The sequence below is a fragment of the Accipiter gentilis genome, chromosome 27 (assembly GCF_929443795.1).
Source record: "Accipiter gentilis chromosome 27, bAccGen1.1, whole genome shotgun sequence".
Taxonomy (NCBI): Eukaryota; Metazoa; Chordata; class Aves; order Accipitriformes; family Accipitridae; genus Astur; species Astur gentilis.
In genome coordinates, this window is record NC_064906.1 from 6,744,894 (window position 1) to 6,764,597 (window position 19,704).

At 36.4% G+C, this 19,704-nt stretch overlaps 1 protein-coding gene across 1 annotated transcript in view; it reads left to right on the forward strand.

The window, feature by feature from the left end:
* The first annotated feature begins 693 nt into the window (after positions 1–693).
* Positions 694–19,704, forward strand: part of CCDC102B (coiled-coil domain containing 102B) — a 151,002-nt gene continuing 131,991 nt past the window's right edge. Inside the window, exons 1-3 of the mRNA XM_049830460.1 lie at positions 694–1,299; positions 3,215–3,429; positions 8,856–8,964. Coding sequence (XP_049686417.1) covers positions 694–1,299; positions 3,215–3,429; positions 8,856–8,964 — 930 coding nt within the window. The remainder of the gene's footprint in view (positions 1,300–3,214; positions 3,430–8,855; positions 8,965–19,704) is intronic.

The window sequence follows — 19,704 nt, forward strand, 5'->3', positions numbered from 1 at the left end:
ATCCCACAGACTTGACAAGAATGTTCTCAGTTTATTCAACCTGTTCTACAAGTCCCTATTTATTTGACTTACATTTTAAGCACTAATAAGAAAAATTACAGGGATGATTCTACAAACCAGATCTTGAATGGTTTTGCAGGTTTTCATCATTTTGAAATTTGGTGGGGTTTTCTTCTTTTCAAATCAAGCAATTATATTAAAAAAACATCCTCTTTGCTGAAGACCTCACTTGAAGATTAAAGAACAAATAATTCTTCAATAGTAAAAAAATCTCCTTTGACTATCTTCCAGTTTAAAAATGTCCTCTGTTCACCGAAATAAGTTTAATTTAGAGGTCTATGGAAAAATCAAAACCTTGGGCAAGCGTAATGTTTGTTATTAGGTGACATCTATAGTACTTTGTTGAAAGAAGTGTGTTTCAAAAATTTTCGAGAGCACTATGACTATTTAATGACACTTAATTTCTATCAAGTAATAGGTATGTCTGTTTATGCTGTACTTAAAGTATTTCATAAAATATATTTTAATAGCTATTTCTTGTTGATGAATCGCATTTCTAAAACATCGACAGCCTTATTAAGTTTATCTCTTTATTATAGCAGTAAAATAAACTACTGTTTGAAGTTATTCATATAATTTAATTGAGGGAAGATAAATTATTGTCTCTGTCTTTTTTAGGATTGAAATTAGATGATGAATCAAAACATGAATTTAGGCTCTGTTCAGAAACTAATGGAAGAGACGCAGCTTTTTGAGACCCAACCAAGACAACCTTATAAATTAGCTGGAGATTGTCAACCAGGTGGCCATCTCTGTAATTTAAATCTGCCATCTCAAAGTTTCTACCCATATTCATCTCATTATCCATATATGCATATGAATTACAGCAGCGATTGGGAAATTTTTGAAGCAGTAAAAATTCGGGAACTGGAAGAAGTCAAAGACAGAGCAGCCCAAATGGAGAAGACCATGCGTTGGTGGTCTGATTGTACCGCTAACTGGAGGGAGAAATGGAGCAAAGTTAGAGGAGAAAGAAATAAAGCCCGAGAGGAAGCAAGACAATTGAGAATCAAATTAGACAGTGTTGTAAAGGAACTGAGTATGCTTAAAAAAAGAAATCAAGATTTAGTGAGTGAGAAGGAAAACTTGGAAAATGTACCTGCTTGGAAAACAGAATTCAGTTGCTCAGAAATCTCTTCTATTAAAAAAGATCTAAACCAGTTAACATTTCTGGACCAAGAACCTGTGAAAGAACCGAGCAAACCCAAGAAGATTCCTGGGGCAGAAGGTATAAAGCAGGTAAAGAATGGGGAATTTTTTTTAGTTCTTGAAAAAGTGGGAAGCTATAGATGTGTATCTAGAAATAAGGTTTTTTTTTTCAAGGATTTTGACCAAAACACTACCTGATCCATTCAATAGCAAAACCACTTTTTTCACTCATCTAATATTCCTAATATAGAGAAATACAGAAAACAATTCATATCCTTCAACTATGGCTAAACATTTAAGTAACAGAGGCAGACTATTATATCCAATAACTTGGAGTATTGTTCTGACTCTGTCATATTTTAAGGTAACAGATTACCTCTGTTATCTGAATTCTCCATGTTTTCTATACTACTTCCCCCCCCCCCCCCCCCCCCCCCCCCCCCCCCAGAAAAAAAAAAAACAAAACCAACATAGGTTCTTGGCTTCTAAAATAAAATATTTTAATTCTCCCTTAATGCAACTTCTAAGATCCGGGAAAAGTTAAGGCAAATTCTTCAGCAAAGTCACAAGGGGTTTTTGTTGGTAAGGAAAGCAATTAAACTGTTACACAGAAATAAACAATCAAGTATGGACATGGTTAAAACCAGCTCCTAGTTCTATACAAAAGAACTAGTTACATTGATCAAAATGGAACTATTTCCCCATGTTTTACCATTTTTAATTCTGTGCCTTGGCATGCATTACATAGTCTTCATAGACAGCACCATGTAAAAACTATACTTGTTATTTGTCTGATAGATAGCAGTCATTGTAGATGTAGGAAATGTTTGTCTACGTTTTAGGAAAACGTGGGAATTTTTTTACTTCAGTTCAATGGAAATTCTCAGGATCTTAGGTCTGAATGTATTATGTTTAAAATTTTCACTCACTCTGTAATGCACATGTATTACATTATTTTCCTGTAAGTTTTGAAAAAAAAAAATAAAAAAAAAATGCCACAGTGTTAGTATTAAGAATAAATTTGCCCCCAAAATGCATGCCTTTCATATTTTTGGCCAGAGAAATGGGCTATAGGAAGGCAATAACACACAATATATTTTAACTCTTTCTCTTTCTCCTTAGTATAAAATAATGCAGTACTTGTAAACTGAAACTTTATATGTGAACGGCAAACAGTCTTACCTTCTCAGCAGCTTCTAGTATTTTCTGATGTGGATTTCAGGCATTCTTTTAAAAACTTGAACAGAGTAGTACGAAATAGGACTGCTGGTAATCTGCGAAAATGATATTAGCTTTTAAACACAATTTGTCAGAAGTGATAAAACTTAAATGCATTTCTAAAGGAAACTATGGTTGATAAGAGATGTTCAGTCTTTCTAAAAAATACATATTTTATTTTTTAATTGTTTTTTTTTTCTAACTATTATTAGTCTTGCTTATGTTTTGTAAGCAAAACATGTATCTTCAAAATAGATATTATAGTGCTTTTAGTTTCTGAATGGGATCCAGACTGATATGTTATGCAGGTAACTTTGCTCCTTATACAAAAGGAGCTGCTCCTTATAAGTCCATCACTTCCTTCAATGATTTACATTAGAATTTTAAGAGTTCTTAATGTAAAGTTTTTCAATATATTATTTGTATGCATAAATTGCATTCCTGGTTTTGTTAGTTCCAGCATTCTGTCTTCACCATAGTTATAGCCAACTAGTGACAACTGGAATCTATTTCTTTAGTAAAGACACATTAGAAATATTTTGAATATGAAACTTGTCATAATGGAAGGTGTGACATGTCACAAAATGACAGTGATCCAGCTACAATTACTCTTTTTGCACATTTTATCCATATACAGTGCAACTGTATAAGATGTTACTTGTTGCCTTTTATCTCCTACATGACTTAAATGTCTGGAAGAAAGAGGCTTGATATGCCCTGCAGAAGTTATGTTAGACTTTTCCCTTCATTTATGTTTTTCTCAGATGTTGTATTTTTGTTTTCTTAGGATGTAGAGATAATCAAAGGCCGAAGTAATTACAATAACAAAATCACTCCAAAGCTTCCTGATTCCTTTCCCCATGGAGTTCTCAGCATCTGTTTGGAGGAACCTAAAAAAAGTTTGGACAGTACAACTAAGACAACAGAGAATGATTTAATACATGTTTCGGTCTTGCATTTGCATTTGGCTGAGATGCAGAAAATCTTGCAGAAGGAAAGAGAGTAAGTGCAAAATACATCCTACTGGGGAAATCTCTATTAAAAATTGAGGGTTTTAAGACACTTTCTAAAATAGTTATGGTGATATTTGCATTTATAGCTCATATGTTCTCATTTCTAAGCTTTATGAATTGCTATTTACAAGGCTTTGATAAGAATTTAGAGATAAAATTCAGCATAGCGTGCTTATTGTTTTCCTTGGCTTGTCTGTCACTTAAGTGCTTTATACAGAACAGTTTAGAATGTACAGTTAATTAAAATATTATAATTACTAGCAATTTGGTATCAATGTAGTGGTATCTACATTATGCTCAGTTATTGGAGTGCTTTGTGCATAATAGCAAATTTTCATATACTCTACCAGCAGACTTTGAAAGAGTCCAACTGCAGAATGACTAAGGCTGGTTTTGAATTAAAAGTACATGAATACAGCTGTAAAATGTTGTTAATCTTAACCTCTTCACTTCTAGGAAGGTCTATGTCAAAAGCAGATAACAGAGAGAGAATAACACACTTAGTGTATGCTTATTTTTTCATATTAAATTTACCTCACATAAATACTAAGTGTGCATTTTGGTGGCGTAAAAGAAGTCATATGTTGATTACACACTACATGCTAGCATGTGAGTCTGTGTTGGTAGGAATTCCTTGATGTTTTGTATAGATAATCAGTACTGGGCAAGATTGAATCACACTAAAAAAGGCTTTCCAAGGATACATGCAGTATGTGATGTATGATGGGTGTAGTAGGAGACTTCAGGTACTATGTGACTGTAACTTCAAAATCAGGTGAAGATCATTAGAAAATAAAAAGAAAGATAATTCCCCCTCCATTGCAAATACATTCAACAGTTTCAGTTCAGAGAGTCTATGATGGTAAACTATGATGAAGAATTTCTTTCCTGTCACATTTGGGTGTTTTTTTCCACAATCGTCCTGTAGATAGTACACATCTGAGTTTAAAAAAAAAAAAACAAACTTAAAAAATAAATCAGTGTAAATAAGTCCTTTAAATTCCTTACTACTACTTAACTGTGTTTTGTTATATGAATTACCTGTAGAAGACAGGTAATAAAGTATTATGTATTTGAATCATATTGCAGCAGATGACCAGAAGCATGTTCTATCTCATTGAAAGGATTTTGGTTTTTTGTGGAAACAAAAATACCAGAATGCCTAACTATTCCAGCTTGTCATGATATTTATATATGTGACTTAAGAGACTGATGCCTCACATATGCCTTTACTTCTGCTTGAATTATTTAGGGTCCTAGGTACTTAATTTTTCAACAGCAATCACAGGATACATGCATGCATATATAAAACTTCCCTTTTAGAAAGTGCATAATTTTTCAACTCTTATTTTTTAAACACTTAGACAAAATTTTAATAAACACTGGTTCTACCTCCGGGTTTTAGTTTGTTTGTTCACATGCATCTCTACCTAATTTGTAACTGTACTTCAGAGAGAGATTTTGCCATTTATGCCTGGATATATACTGACTGCGGTATACAGTAATAAATCTACTGGCACACGGTAAGAACTGGGGAATGTCTACACCATGCAACATATGGCAGTGCCAACCTCAGGCAGCAGTGATTTTCACATAACAGTGGGCATTGGTGTAACAACTCCCTCTCTAGGTCACTTCAGGCAACATTTCCCACGTGCAAAGATGTTCTGTAAGTGGAATATATAAAGCTTAGAAGTAGGAAACAATTATTTTTGGCAATGAACACAATAAATAGCTAGGAATAATGTTACTAGGATAAGTATTAACATAGTCACCAGACTCTTGAGATATGCTATGAGTCTTTGTTGGGCTGCCTGTGGTCTGCCAGCTCAGAAAGGGTTGGTCTCTATTGCTTAGTGGAATTGGCTGATTTTGCTGAGTTTCCGTCTTCAGATTTCCAGTTTTTCCTCTTAGGTTTTGTACTTGTTCGTGTCAGTATTTTTGCTCCTGGATCCTGGAGCTGCTAATAATGACTATCTTAATAATCTCACCCCTGTTTGCATTTTTAGGTTTTTTTATCTTGCATGTCTCTAGCTTAAGTACTGTCTCACAGCTTTCTCCTCACAACTTAGCAATTTTCTCAGTAAACTTGAGCCAAGGACTTACAGCTGTGCTGCATCAAAAGCAAGCTTGGATCTCAGACAGCTTGAACCCCAAGGCCAAAGGTTACCTTGGCAGTCAGTATGATCTTACTCATACAGCACAGGACTTCTCAGCAGAGTTTTCTCATTTACACGCAGTACTCCCAAACTGTGGCTGCTTTCTTTCCAGAGTCAAGTTTGCTCATGCAGATCCAGTGTTTGGACCTGCCCCTAGTTACCTGACTAATCTCTCCATAAAATGTTTTGCTGCTTCACCCTGAGAGGACCTATGCTTCTTGCATTCTGTTTAGAGCCATCTTCAGTAATGCCAATATACTCTTAAGCCATGGATCAGACTTTGCAAAATATAAAAAGAAAAGAGCACTAAACCAAAAACAATAAGTACAAAAAATAAAGAGCTCAAAGTTTATGTTTTGACTTTCAAAGAACTTCAGTGTGAAGTTTACAACATAAAATCACATACCAAAATCCTCTACTAGGCACTGTGGCTCACATCAAATACACATTTGAGTAGTGTATATTTTGACATGAGTAGGAATTAAAGACCATATGAGTTGTTCAGCACTTTAAAGAATCATTTGCCTAAAATAGCTGTCTTTAGTCATCTTTTGGATTAGTCCATTTTGAACTTAAAAGTGTTTCTTTGTTCTAAAACCAAAAGCCCACCTGCTACGCTGGTAGTTGATAATGCTGAAGAGGAATTCCTTAGAGCTGGATGGGTAGACTTAGGCAATGGACACAGAAGTCTCTGAGCATCAAGAAACACATTTTTTTTCCTGTGAGGGTGACCAAACCCTGGCACAGGTTGCCCAGAGAGGTTGCTGAGTCTGCATTCTTGGAGACATTCAAAGGCCATCTGGACATGGTCCTGAGCAGCCAGCTCTAGGTGACCCTGCTTGAGCAGCAAGGTTAGACTAGGTGACCTCCAGAAGTCCCTTCCAACCTCAACCATTCTGTGTAATTCTGTGATTTATTTTTTTTTTAAAAGGTGGTTACAAGATCCACTAAAAATGCTCTGATCTTGATCTTTTGTTTTAGTAGTAAGCTGCTTCATCCATCTCTGCTGTATTCTTTCTTCCACTCTTTGTTTTCTTTAAATAGTAAGCTTTATGTAGTTAGGATCATCCGTTTCATTTAGTAGCATCAGAGAGATCTGATATCACTTAAGAGGTACTGTAACACAAAATAAAAATAGTATCTAGTAACAGTAATTTCTAGTAATAGTATCTAGTAACAACATACTGGACATTCCTCTTTTACTTTTCAGATTAGCCCATTTCTGAGGGCTTTCAGTGCATTCAGTACAGTCAATAGTCTATTATTCAAGTATTAAACTGTCATCTTTCATGCTTTCACTTTCTAATGTATTAAGCATCCTTCTTAACAATTCTTTTAGTTCCCTAATTAAGTTATGATACTGTTCCAATTAGATATCTCATTACTTTAGAAGAAAAACTATTCAGCTGAAATGCATGTCTTTTAGGTTCTTTATATGTGATAGAAGTCATCTTGCTCCACTTTGCTTTGTGAGTGATGGTGTTTATTTTATTAGTATAATGTTATGGGAGCTGTAGGTGTTTACTAAGATAAGCTGTGCTGTGTGCTGTATCAATGCAGAAAAAGGAGATCCCTGGTTCAAGAACACTAGGTTTAGCTGTAAAAGAAGAGAGAAGAAGAAGGTACTTCACTCAAGTGGATTGCTTCATTAATGTAGCTAACATTGCTTCCAGTACATGAGACAGACTAGTCAGTGGTAGCTCTTGCTATCTCTGTGCAAGCCTACAGTATGCTGCACAGAAATGCCCCAGACAAATCTCATCCATACACTTTGCTTTAATTTCTTAAAGTTAACAGTGCTGTTGTGGAAGATTAATTTTATACCAAATATTCTCAGAATGTAGTTATAGTCAGCCTGGCAATAATATCTTTAGTAAAAAGGTTGACAAAGTCCATTAGCCTCAGTATAGATAGTAACTACTCTGGCATACAACAGTTTCTTTTATTGCCAGTAATAGAATTTTCTTTTCAACTATTTCAATATTTTTCTCTTTTCTGGTATAGCAGCCCTTCATTCCTCCCTTTTCACAGAATTTACATAACATAAAATTTTCATCTCCCAACATAATAACACTTGTGGTTTTACTGGTTTTTTGATTTTAGATTGCTTCAGCGTCCTGACTTTATAGGCTTTATTCCTATATTGATGTTTATAGCCAATGGAATATTCCAGAATTTTAAACTGTGATTTTATTTCATAGAAATATTAGAAATATAATCTGAAAGCCTTTATTTGTAATTAAGAATTTTTTATTTCACTTTTACTTATGTTCCAAATTCTATTTTGTTAAAAGATTGCAAAATCACACATACGCATTACACAAATATGAAATTATGAAGGAATTTCATAAAATGAAATTATGAGAAGTTCATTCTTGGCTTTGGAACTTGGATAATAGTGTTTCCTGTGAACACAGAAATAAGTTTTTAATTGGTCTCAAAGACAAGAACATCTGTAGTGCCTCTGCTGCTTCATATTTCTTTCATTGTTTCCTGAAAGACTGAAAATATTTTAATTGGTTAGAAAAGGTGTAAAAATAAATATCAAAGTTCATTGTTTCAGTAGTACAGTACCTTTCTACAAGGAATCATCATTTGTTCTTTGTGAATTGTGTATCCTAAATAATTTTCCTGAATGTAGTAATGGACTTATGCACAAATAACATTCCAGAGGGAAACGCTTAATGAGGGTGTAGTACCTCTGAGCTAAATAATACATTTTCCTAAAATTATTCTAGCATTTTCTTTCAAGAGCAACTATTTTTTTGAAACATGAAATATACATATTTTAATAATTTTTTAAAAAATCTAAAGTAGATTATCTTTCATTTCAGCACTGTCTGCATACTGTACATATTCCCCCATATATATGTGTTTAAAATAATCTTTTGCCTGTACCCAAATAAAAGTGATACAGTACCTTTTGTCTGAGGATTTTCACTAACTCTCCATGTATTAGGTGATCTGTATCACTAACTGAAGTCTATTTCCAAATTGTCTTCAGTTTATCCTGAAATTTCATTTCATTTAGAATATTAATTCTGTACTGCTGGATTTCTTTGTTCTCTTTGTCTGTTATTCTTGGTAAACCTCTTGGAATAATTATGTGATGATAATATAGGTTTTCAATAAGAATCAGGTATACAGTTGACAAAGGCAGCAAAATATAACTCAGGCTATGAAAAGGAAATTCAAAGTAATTATCTGTTGTCAACTTCAAAAAGATGTAATGCTGACTGTTAAAATACTGTTTCAGAATGAATGTATTTCTGGAAAAAGAAATGGAAAAGATAGAAAATGAATTATTTCTTTGGAAATGGAAATATGAAGAACTGAGACAAACCAAGCTGGAAAGCCTGAAACAGGTATGTTAGCAGTACATTGTTGTCACACAGAGTAAGACACAGAATTGAGACTTCCGATTTCCTGTCTCGTTAATGAGAGTAAAATCATATCTAGGGCTTATGAATGTGACAAATCAACCATTTATTAACGATTTATCCCCGTAGCCTGGCAGGGAGGGACCTGCCGAGGGTGTGTGGAGAAGCCCAGCCCTGCACTGTGATGGCGGCACCAGTGCTGGGGAGCTACGAGGGCAGCACTAGAGTGACCCTGTGGTCTGACAGGAGGGGACTGGCCAGAGGAGGGAGGTGCTGGTGCCCTTGTCCCCGTGTGTGGTGGGGTGGTGGCCCTGATGTACAGCCAGCCATGGTTGGGGCCCAGCTGGGCTTATGTTTGGGCAGAAGGAGCCCACGTGAGCCAAGGGGGTGCGTGGGGAAGCCCCGCCACCGTGAGGATGTTGCCCCCGGGTTACCAAGTGGGTATAGTGGGGGTAGCAACCTGGCAAGGAGGGAGGCCGCGGCATCCTCAGAGGTGGCGGGGACATCCCAAGATCTACTCTTTGGCCGAGGAAGGTAACTCCTGGTTAGGCAGAGCTGTGAGCGCCCATTCAGGCGGCACCGGGGGAGAGCTGTGTAACTGCCAGGCCCAGCGCACAGGTCCCAGGCTGAGTCTGTGGGGAGCGGTGGCTTGTCCAGCAGCTTGCCTGTGGGAAACGTGCTGATGGCAGCATGAGGCGCATCAGCAACAGTAGCGGCACACCCTGGGGCACGGTCCCCAGCACCTGCCGCTGCCACAGTAGAGACCTCGGCTCAGAGTTGCTGAGGGAGGTTGTAGGTCCCCAGGCCTTGGGCTGCAGGCAGTGCCTGATACCTTCCCTTGAGGCTGGGGCAGTGGAAAGGAGCGCCCATGCCTACAAGAGGTGTACGCTGGTTGAGGAAATGTATTGCCCCTTTTGAGCTGCAGGTGGAAGTGAGCAGGCTGGGCAGGCTCAGAGAAGGCAAAGAGGATATTAACAGGATCTTCACATGGTCCCCAGAGGTAAGAAAGTCTGAATCACACAGGAGAGGCAGCCAGAGACTGCAATCAGTTGTGAGGTGACTAGTCCTATAGTAGGAAGGCTGGAAACCTGATTTTCAGCAACTGGAGGATGGCTCTCTTTCCACATGCAGGTCTGAGGTTGCAGAATAGGTTCAAAAGCCTTGTAGCAGAGTGGGAGAAGAAACTGGGGAGGCATCAGAGCCACTTTTAACCTGAACCATGCGTTAACATCAGGAGGAAGTAGTGAGTGACAGTAGTAGGAGACTCCCTCCTGTGGGGACAGAAACCCTTGTGTCCCCCGCTTGCCTTTTTGAGGGTTATATGGCTTGCTGTGGCCTTGGATCCAGAACACTGCAGAGAGATTGCCAAGGTCTGTCCAGTCCTTAGACTACTACTGTTCCCTGCTGCTCATGCACATGGGCGCCAGTTGGAGGCATATTGGGAATGATTACACAGCTCTAGGGTTGAGGTCGTGGGGGGCCAGGTGTTGTCTCCTTGATCCAACAAGCTGACCAACCTAATGAGAGCAGCTTTGAACTAGGAATGGTGGGGATGGGAGATCACAGACCACAGTAAAGTGAAGAAGTGGTAGCCAGGGCTGGAAAGGTCAGGGTGCAGGTTGATAGGAGCAAGAAAGACTTCAGGAATGATAAAACAAGTTGAAGGGACAGCTCTCTCAAGTGCTGGTACAGAAATGCATGCATCCTGGGAAACAAGCAGGAAGAGTTAGAGCTGTATGTGGTTACAGAACTACAATATTGTTGCAGCAATTAAGATGCTGTGCCAGGTTCATGCCACTGGAGTACTGTGAAGGACTTCAGGAAAGACTGACAAGGAAATGCTGAGGGGATGGAAGTTACCCTCAGATCTATAAGCTGCTCAGATCTTTTGAGCTTTCCTGCAGGATGGGTGGCAATCAGACTTATGGCTCAGGATCAGAGGAGGGGACAGTAAGACTGACATTGTGGTGGGAATTTGTTACAGGCAACCTGATGAGAAAGCAAATAAAGTGTTTAAAGACCTCAAGTCTCTGAGTTGTAGACCCTGGTTCTCATGGGGGACTGACTGTACAGCTGCTAGAAAGACAACATGAGTGCTGCAATCAAAGAGATTCCTGGAGGGTTTCAGGAATAATTTCTTGCTGTAGGTATTAAATGGACCAACCAGTGGTGATGCATAGCTGGATCTGCTGTTGACTAATACGAAGGAAACTAGTTAAGGGTTTGATGATGAATAATTTCCTTGGCTGTAGTAACTTTGAAATAGTGGTGTTTGTGGTCCTGAAGGAAGTGAGAAAGGAGCAACAGAGTACAGACCCTGAACCTAAGGAAAGCAGGATGTTGGTTTAGTCAAGGAACTGTTAGGTAGCATCCCATAGAAGGCAGCTCTGACTGGTAAACAAAGGAGTTCACCAAAGCTGTCAGGTCTTGAAGTACAGGATCTTCCAAGGGCAACAAAGGTTTGTCCTAATACTCAGGAGAACAGGTAGATATGTCAGGAGACTGATTTAGCTTAGTAGGGAACTCTTAGTGGAGATCTGATGCCAGAAAGTGATGTGCTTTTATAAAGGAGATCAGCCTTCAAAGGAGTAATTTAAGAATGTTGCCTGGTTATGTAGGAATGGTGTTAGAAAAGAAGCATTCATTTCAATCCAAGTTCATGAGTAGAAGAATAAGAAATATTTGTGTTGCAGCTTTCAGGATTTAGCGTTCAGAACAATGGGTTGAGGATCTCTTAGATCAATAAAACTCAAAATGTGTATCTATATAACCAAATATAGATAGAGAACTTAAAATTTCCTATAAATTTAACATCTCAGATTTGGAATAAAGCAGGAAAATTGATTATCTTTCTTTTCATGTTTTGGAAAAGATTGCAAGCAGTCTATTAAATTCCAAGTTCTAGTTACAAGTTGGTGCATATGTAAATGGAATTTCCTTCATAGATGAACATCCACAGTGACAAATTAATGTCTATCTGCCATATTTGAGTTCCTTCAGATTTTAGTTCTTTTATTTTCCGCTTGCTCATTAAGTAGGACTTTATCTTGTCATACTTCTATACAACAATGAAGTCTAGATTTAGTTAATTGTTTTGCTTAAGGAATGTAGTCTTTAGGTTTTATGGCACTGTCAGCAGGAATAGAGTAACAAGAAGTAAAAATGTGCTGAGAATTTGTTGGAGATGGATAGATTTCAATTTTTATGTATGTGCATGCATATACACACATATATGTGTTGCTGCTTTTTCCTTGGGAACATGCTGAATTGCTTTAATTGTTAACAGGAGGTGATATTTTGAGCATTCTCTTTATCTTCTGAGATTTTTAAGATTTATACATCTAGTTTGTAAATTACAGGAAAACATTGGTCTTGATGAATCTGACTAATGTGAATGAAATTACTTACATTTGTGGGTTTTTTATAAGTGAAAATTCTTCCTTTATTAAAAAAAAAAAAAACCACAAATATTGTGTGTTGGCAATGTGTTTGTGAATTTCACTTACTATATATTACTGTTGAGAAGTGGATGCTGGAACACCACACAAGGTTTTTGACAGTGAAAAATTTGAAAGTGAAATAAAGGAAAATGCAGACACATACTAGGCTAAGCATGGAACCTGATTTGTACACACTTGCAATATTAAATCACAAAGGAATTTCTAGATTAACAACAGATTAATCATTACCTCTGGATTATTTTCATAATCTTGACTAAGCATTTTTGTTTTCAGTCATGCATAAATTAATCTGCTATTTCCTTTGGTAGATCATCTGACAGTCCCACTGGGAATGTGGAAAAATATACTTGGCGCGCAAGTGACAATGCCACGGTAAATTAAACCATTTTTAGGAAGAGTTAGCTCTGCTAGCCTTTTGGAAGTCTGAGAGATTCTGTGTAATGCAGAAGCTTCACAGCTGCCGAGATTTGAGTATCAGCTCTCCCAGTAACTAATTACCTTCTGTCAAGAGATGAGTACTCACTCATCTTGGAACAAATTAAGTATGGAAAGCCTTGGTTACCTTGATAATCATCTGCCTTGGTTTTGACTATGATAGAGTTAATTTTCTTTCTAGTAGCTGGTACAGTGTAGTTTTGAGTTCAGTATGACAAGAGTGTTGATAACACACTGGTGGTTTCAGTTGTTGCTCAGTAGTGTTTAGATTAAGTCAAGGATTTTTCAGCTTCTCATGCCCAGCCAGCAAGAAGGCTGGAGGGGCACAAGATGCTGGGAGGGGACACAGCCAAGACAGCTGACCCAAACTGACCAACAGGGTATTCCATACCGTGTGATGTCATGCCCAGTATATAAACTGTAGGGAGTGGTGCTGGCAGGGATCGCTGCTCAGGAACTAACTGGGCATCAGTTGGTGGGTTGTGAGCAATTGCATTGTGCATCACTTGTTTTGTATTTTCCAATTATTTTATTATTTTTATCGTTATCATTATTATTTTCTTCCTTTCTGTCCTGTTAAACTGTCTTTATCTCAACCCGTGAGTTTTACTTTTTTTTCTGGTTCTCTCCCCTGCCCCACAGAGTGGGGCGGGAGCGAGCAAGTGGCTGCCTGGTGCCTAGTTGCTGTCTGGGGTTAAACCATGACACACATGATTTTCCCCAAAAATGATGCATTCTGCATCAATTTGGAAATTGTAAATGAGTATTACATGTGGCTTTGTGTGACACTAGCATTGAACTTGACCTGTTTGGGGTTATAAATTAGACCATTTTAACAGATACCACAGGAAGTTGCGTTTAGTGTTGAAATTGATCATTTATTTTTCTGTTATAAAAATTCTGCTCTCCCATTAAATAGTAAAATAAGTTAATCTTAACACTAAGAAGCTTATTGTTCAAATCTTGATTGATGTTTGACAGCACTCTTTCTTTATTTGCAAGCAGTCAAATGTCATCTGTTTTTACTGCACACAATTTGTCTGTTTCTCTAAGGACACTTAGAAGTCCTCATTCATTTAGCTTTCTCTGGCCTTTCCTTAATTTAAAGTATTCTTTCATTATAACACTTTCAAACCAAGTACTAATTGGATATTCTTCTTAAAGATTACCTCCTCACTACAGATTAGGGCTTAAATTTTACCTTACTTGGCTGACTAGATAGTGAAAATTGTGTCTTGGCTTTCTTTAGAGAGCTAGTGAATTAAGGCTTTGTGTCTGCCAAATATTTTTCTAGGAGAAAGGAGGAATGGAAGTAGAGTGTCCCATCCTTCCACTTTGTGCTTATTGCAGGAAAAATGTATTGTACTCTCTGGAGCCCATCTTACAAATTACTGTGAATTTGTGGCCTAACAATGCTATCAGTGTCAGAGATTTAGATATGTTTGGCGCTTTTGAAGTTACCTATTTGTGATCTTGTTACACAATATTCAGTCCATAAGATCGCATCTTAAACTAAGATTTATTTGACATTTCTTAGCTGTCAAAAACATTTTTGTATGTACAAAATACATTTAATGAGCTTCAGTTCTCCTTCTAGAAGAGTTTGTAGCTCTCAGTGGGATAATAAATCAATTAATATTTCCTATGCCTTTCTTTTCACATGTATTACAACTAACCTATTAACAACACTTTGTTATTCTTAAAAAGGGGGAAGCAATTTCTCAGTATAAAATTATACTTGCATTATTGTTGTGTTTGCATGAGAATCCACAGAAGGACAAAGATCAAGCCTGAAAAAGCATTGAATAAATAAAAGGTGTTGATAGTAGATATATATTTTTTTAAAGTAATCTTTGTAGGAAAAACTAGGAATCTTTAAGTTCTCTGAAGAACATGAAAATTTTGACATCAGTGACATTCCTGGTTGATTGTCTCTGGAAATGGGCTATCCAATTTTGTCAGATACAACTTAGTTTACAGATCAATTAACTAAGAGTCTGAAAAAAAATACAGAAAATTGTACCTGAGTCTAATTAGTTAGGTCTTTGGACTCTTCATAAAACAGAGCAAATCCTTGGGGTGTTGCCCTGACGTTTGTAAACACAGAATTATAGTTAGCAAGCCTGTTAAAGTTTTAGGTTTTAGAATGTTCATTTAATCTTATAACATGCACAATAAAACATTCTTGTTTAAACTCTTTGCAAGTCTTCCTCAGCATTTTATATCTGTCTTTATCATTCTGAAGGACATACTTTTCTGGTGGTTTAATCATTAAATAAGGATGGAATATTTACAAAGCAATTTTACATTATACTGAAAACTGAAAAAATGCACATACTGCTACATTCCACTGGTGTGCACTGTAGACTTACAAATGCCACTATAGGTAGTTCTGAGTTGCTTAAAATCATTTTCTGCTAGCTGAAGTACAGAATGTGCTTTTACTCTACATTGTCTAGTATGTTGGTAATTAATGAGGGAAATTCATGTTCCAGTTTGTGGGATACGAGGCAAAAATTACACTAATTGGTACTTAAAGCCTATTGGAACATCAGTATCAAAAGAAGTATCCTTAGATGAAAATGAGCACAGGCTAAATTAGCATTTTGTATCTTAGGCAGAGACATTTCTGTTCTTCCTCTTTTTTGTACAGAGTTGAAGGTAAGTCACAAATGCTGCTGATTTTGCACTAAAGCCAATGAAATATCTTTAAAAATCTTTTAAAACAAATGTTTTCTGTTCTCTCTCTCAGTATATAGATGTTTTACGCTGTATATTATGGCAATCTATGCATAGGTACGTTACTTTCTTTAAAAGAACAGTAACTGTTCCCTACCTGTCATTTCCCAGGTAGAGGAAACTCCACTGAGGCGAGTCAGGCTTCTGGATAAATCTAGGCTTCTACTCTCACTGTAGATATTTAAATGCTGTTTAAAATGGAACAGCCTTTTTGGAGACTCAGCTTGTTAACAGCTAGTTCTTGTTAAAGATTCTGCATGATTTCTACCTTTTCCAGAAATCTTTCTTCTGAAATTACCTTATAGCGTGAAGATGCTGCAGAGCTGCTTACCTATAATTGCTGTTTTAATTCACTTAGTATATACATGAATTAGAAATAGTGATACTCTGATAACCTTACAGGAAATATAGACACCTGTAGTAAGACTATCTATTCTGTCCCGTACTCTTTGCTTGACCCCAAAAATGCCTTCTGATTGTCCCCTGAATCCTGCAAAAAACATAATTATTATCAGATGTATTACAGGATCCTTAATGGCTATAATGGATACTGTGAATTGGTCTGCTTAATTCTTTCCTAAGATGCACAGAAATATTGCATACCATGCATAGCTATCATAGGATTAAAATGATGTCCCCAAAATTAAATTTGTGATGATTTTATATACTATAGAATAGCCAGTAGTTTGTTTTAGTGTGCTAAAGGAATCTTTATAAAGTTTGATAAGAGAATCCTCAAGGCTGAGTTTTAAAATATCGTTAGGCAATTTTCTGAAAACGTCATCTGAATTATTTGAGAACTCAAATGACTTTATAGAGTGGAAACTCAATGCAGTTAATTTTCCTGTGGTAAAATCTCATTATTTTTAGACTAGGTCTAGAATTTGGAGTGTTCCTTACTAGGCTCAATCCTTCATTTGTCTGAGAGGCTGGTGTGATTTTCAGACTGAATGAAATGGGGTGATGATGTTACCATGTATCTGATTCCTGGTTTGATAAAAGTCCTGAAAAAAATTACTTTAGATATACACATTTTGGTTTTTTCCCCTGCCTAAATTACAATAGCTTGCAGGTAGTTTGAGAGTAAGGAAAGAATTCTGGAGCATTGCTTAAGCAAGAATTCTTGTAGAGCCTTAACTATTCTTCTGTTTTCATAAAACAGGTACTAGTTCAAATTCAGTGTTACCTCCAGAAGCTATGTACTTAATGTGAATGCTTTTACTGTCCAACATAAAGTATAGTTTGTGATGGTGCACAATATCAAGGTTCCATGTGATTGCCTCTTTTCCTACAAACGTAATTTAGAAAGTGCTGGAAAAAATAGTTTCATTGACTTTTTTCCCCATACTGGCTTCTAACAAGATATTTAAACCGTATTGAGTTGTACTTGCCAGTATTTCCTGGGTCTTCCTTACATGTTTGGCAATGAAAATACAAACCAAGACCAGGATTTTTTTTTTATTTAAGGACATTCTGTTACAACTGAAAGATGAAACCTCATATTTATTTGTGAGAAAATATGTTTAGAAGAAACATATGTGTGCATACTGACATATATCTGTGCATACTGATTTTCTGTGAGAGGAATATCATGCCAAAGCTGCATCATTTGTACAGGTTTGTTTTGCCTGTTGGTCTGCCACTGGCAGAAAGTATAACCTGGTGAGGAAATGTTTTGAAGACAAGGGAGGAATATACACACATGCACACTTATATATATGTGTGTATATATGTTTGTGTGTTTATATACAGGAAGCAATCTTTGTCCTAGAGGTCAGCATTGCATTTTTAACAAAAACAGTTTTTCATAGCTTAGACTGACAACCCCAAAATGATGACAAAGTTACTTCTTAATAATGTATTAGTGTGGTCAGTTCACTACATGGTTCTGTATCAGAAATCAATTTTTTTGCAGTGTATAGTTTAAAAAAAAAAAATAATCACCCCCCAAAAGCTTTATTAAATATGTTTAAATATCCTGAATTTGCCTTTCAGGATTATATTTTGGTATTCACTTAGTTTCTTGTTTAAGTAAATATTTCTTCTAGTAGGCTTACTTGTTATGCAATTCACATAAAATCAACTTGTGCTAAAATAAGCTGTTTCTTTTTTTAAAAAAGCCTGATAAATTAAATGTAACGACTGGTAGAATGTACAAAATTGAATTTAATGTATGACATGTTAAAGACATTGAATTAAAGTTATAAGGATTTTGTACTTGATGATGTAGTTGCCTTTTTTTATCCTTATCCAGATAAAGATATTAATGTGTCACTTAAACAATAAAAACCTAATTTGGGCGGAGGTTTGTTTGGAAAAATAGCCTTAGATCATTCTCTTTCTTAGTTTCTGAAAAAAAAAAATGCTGTTTTTTAGACATGACAAATATTTGGCCTTCCTACTAAAAAAAAAAAAAAAACCAACAACCCAAAAAAGGCTTTACTTTCTTGGAAAAAAAGAAAAACCCAAACAACAAATTCCTATCTCAGATTTTTTTAATTTTAATTTATTTTTTCTTTCCCCCCATGGAAAGTAACCCTGTCACCCTGCAAGCTCTTGTCATAATGTTAATAAGAAATGCATATGTGGAACCTTATTTATCCAGGATCTAACACCTTCGTACTTATGAACGGTTTCCATTGTGGACTCAGCAGGACTGTTAGGAACACTGCTTATGTTGAGTCACAAGTCTACGCAAGCCTTGAAGGCCTGTGAAATCCATTGCTGTGTAGTAATCTAGAGTTTCAGGTTTACTGTATGGTAAATGGATTAAGTAATTTTTTTGCATGCCTTTGAAGGGAAAACATGTGAGGAACTGGAATGAAGTTTCTTGTTTCTAAAGGTTCTTGTCATGTTCTATGAAATAAAGAAGGTGCCTAAACATTTAGTGTTAGAATTAATGTAGCTTCATGCCTGCCATCTAGGATATAGTTATAATCATACAACTTTCAGGATAGTTAGGTAATTTTGCTTTCCAACTTATGTGTGAGGAGTAAAAAGTCAGTTTTTACTGTTTCATTGTGGCTGCTGAAATGGAATTTTCTTTTTGACTCAGCTATAGTATATACAAGAAAGTTGTATTGCTTCCTGAACAAAGTAGTAGTACTTTCATGGGAGGTAGGAAAGAGAACCAGCCATGCTTTTCTGGTTTTTGGTGGGGTTTTTTTCCCCCCTTTTTTTTCCTCTTTCTTTTTTGTTTGCAATGTGTGATAGGAATTTTCCGTTTTGGTCTTCATGCTTAAAGAGAACTGTCTGGCACTGAAGTAGGTGCATCTGCACTGAAGCATTATATTTTCAGATTACTTTCAAACAAAGGATTCAATCTTAGGAAAAATTAATGAGTGCTGTGTTTGGATACAGTCATAAAACTTTTCTTGTTTACATCAGTGGAGTACTGCAAATATGCAGCAAATATGCAAATATGCTCTTTGAGCAACAGCATAAGTGATATCCTGAAATCAATGAGAAATCTGCTGATGTCAATGAACTTTGGATTAGTTCCTAATTTAAATTGAACTGTGTAGTAACAGGTGATCAAAAACTGTGCCAGAAGATTCTTCAGGGACCTTTGTAACTTCAAAATACCAAGATAATGTGTTACTATAGGCATGGTTCAGATAAAACAGAAGAGGTGTCACGTAAACCATACTGGAAACAGTAGAACTATTTCTACAGGCACTTGCAACTAGACCATAGCACTATAGAAATTATCTTATGTAATTTTTTATCTAGATCAAGTGACTAAAGCTGTATATTTCAGGTTCATATGCTGAAAGGAGAGCTGTGCAGAGACAATGCTGTCTACCATATTTAATTGAAGTCTAAGCTACACAACACTTTAAAATTTCTTTGAACAAAGTCAGTTTCTGCATTTCTTGAATCCTGTTGAACTTTCAGTTCAGAAGAGAAAATAAGCTCAAATACTGGCTTAATCTGTCCCTTTCAGCATAGGCGGTTGTATAACGAGAATGCTCACTGCACCAGAACGTGGCAAATTTTGGAATCTGGAGTACAAAGCAAATTACCTGCACTTGAAGTAACATTGGTATAATAGTCTGGTATTCATCGAGCAACTTTGATGCAATATTGA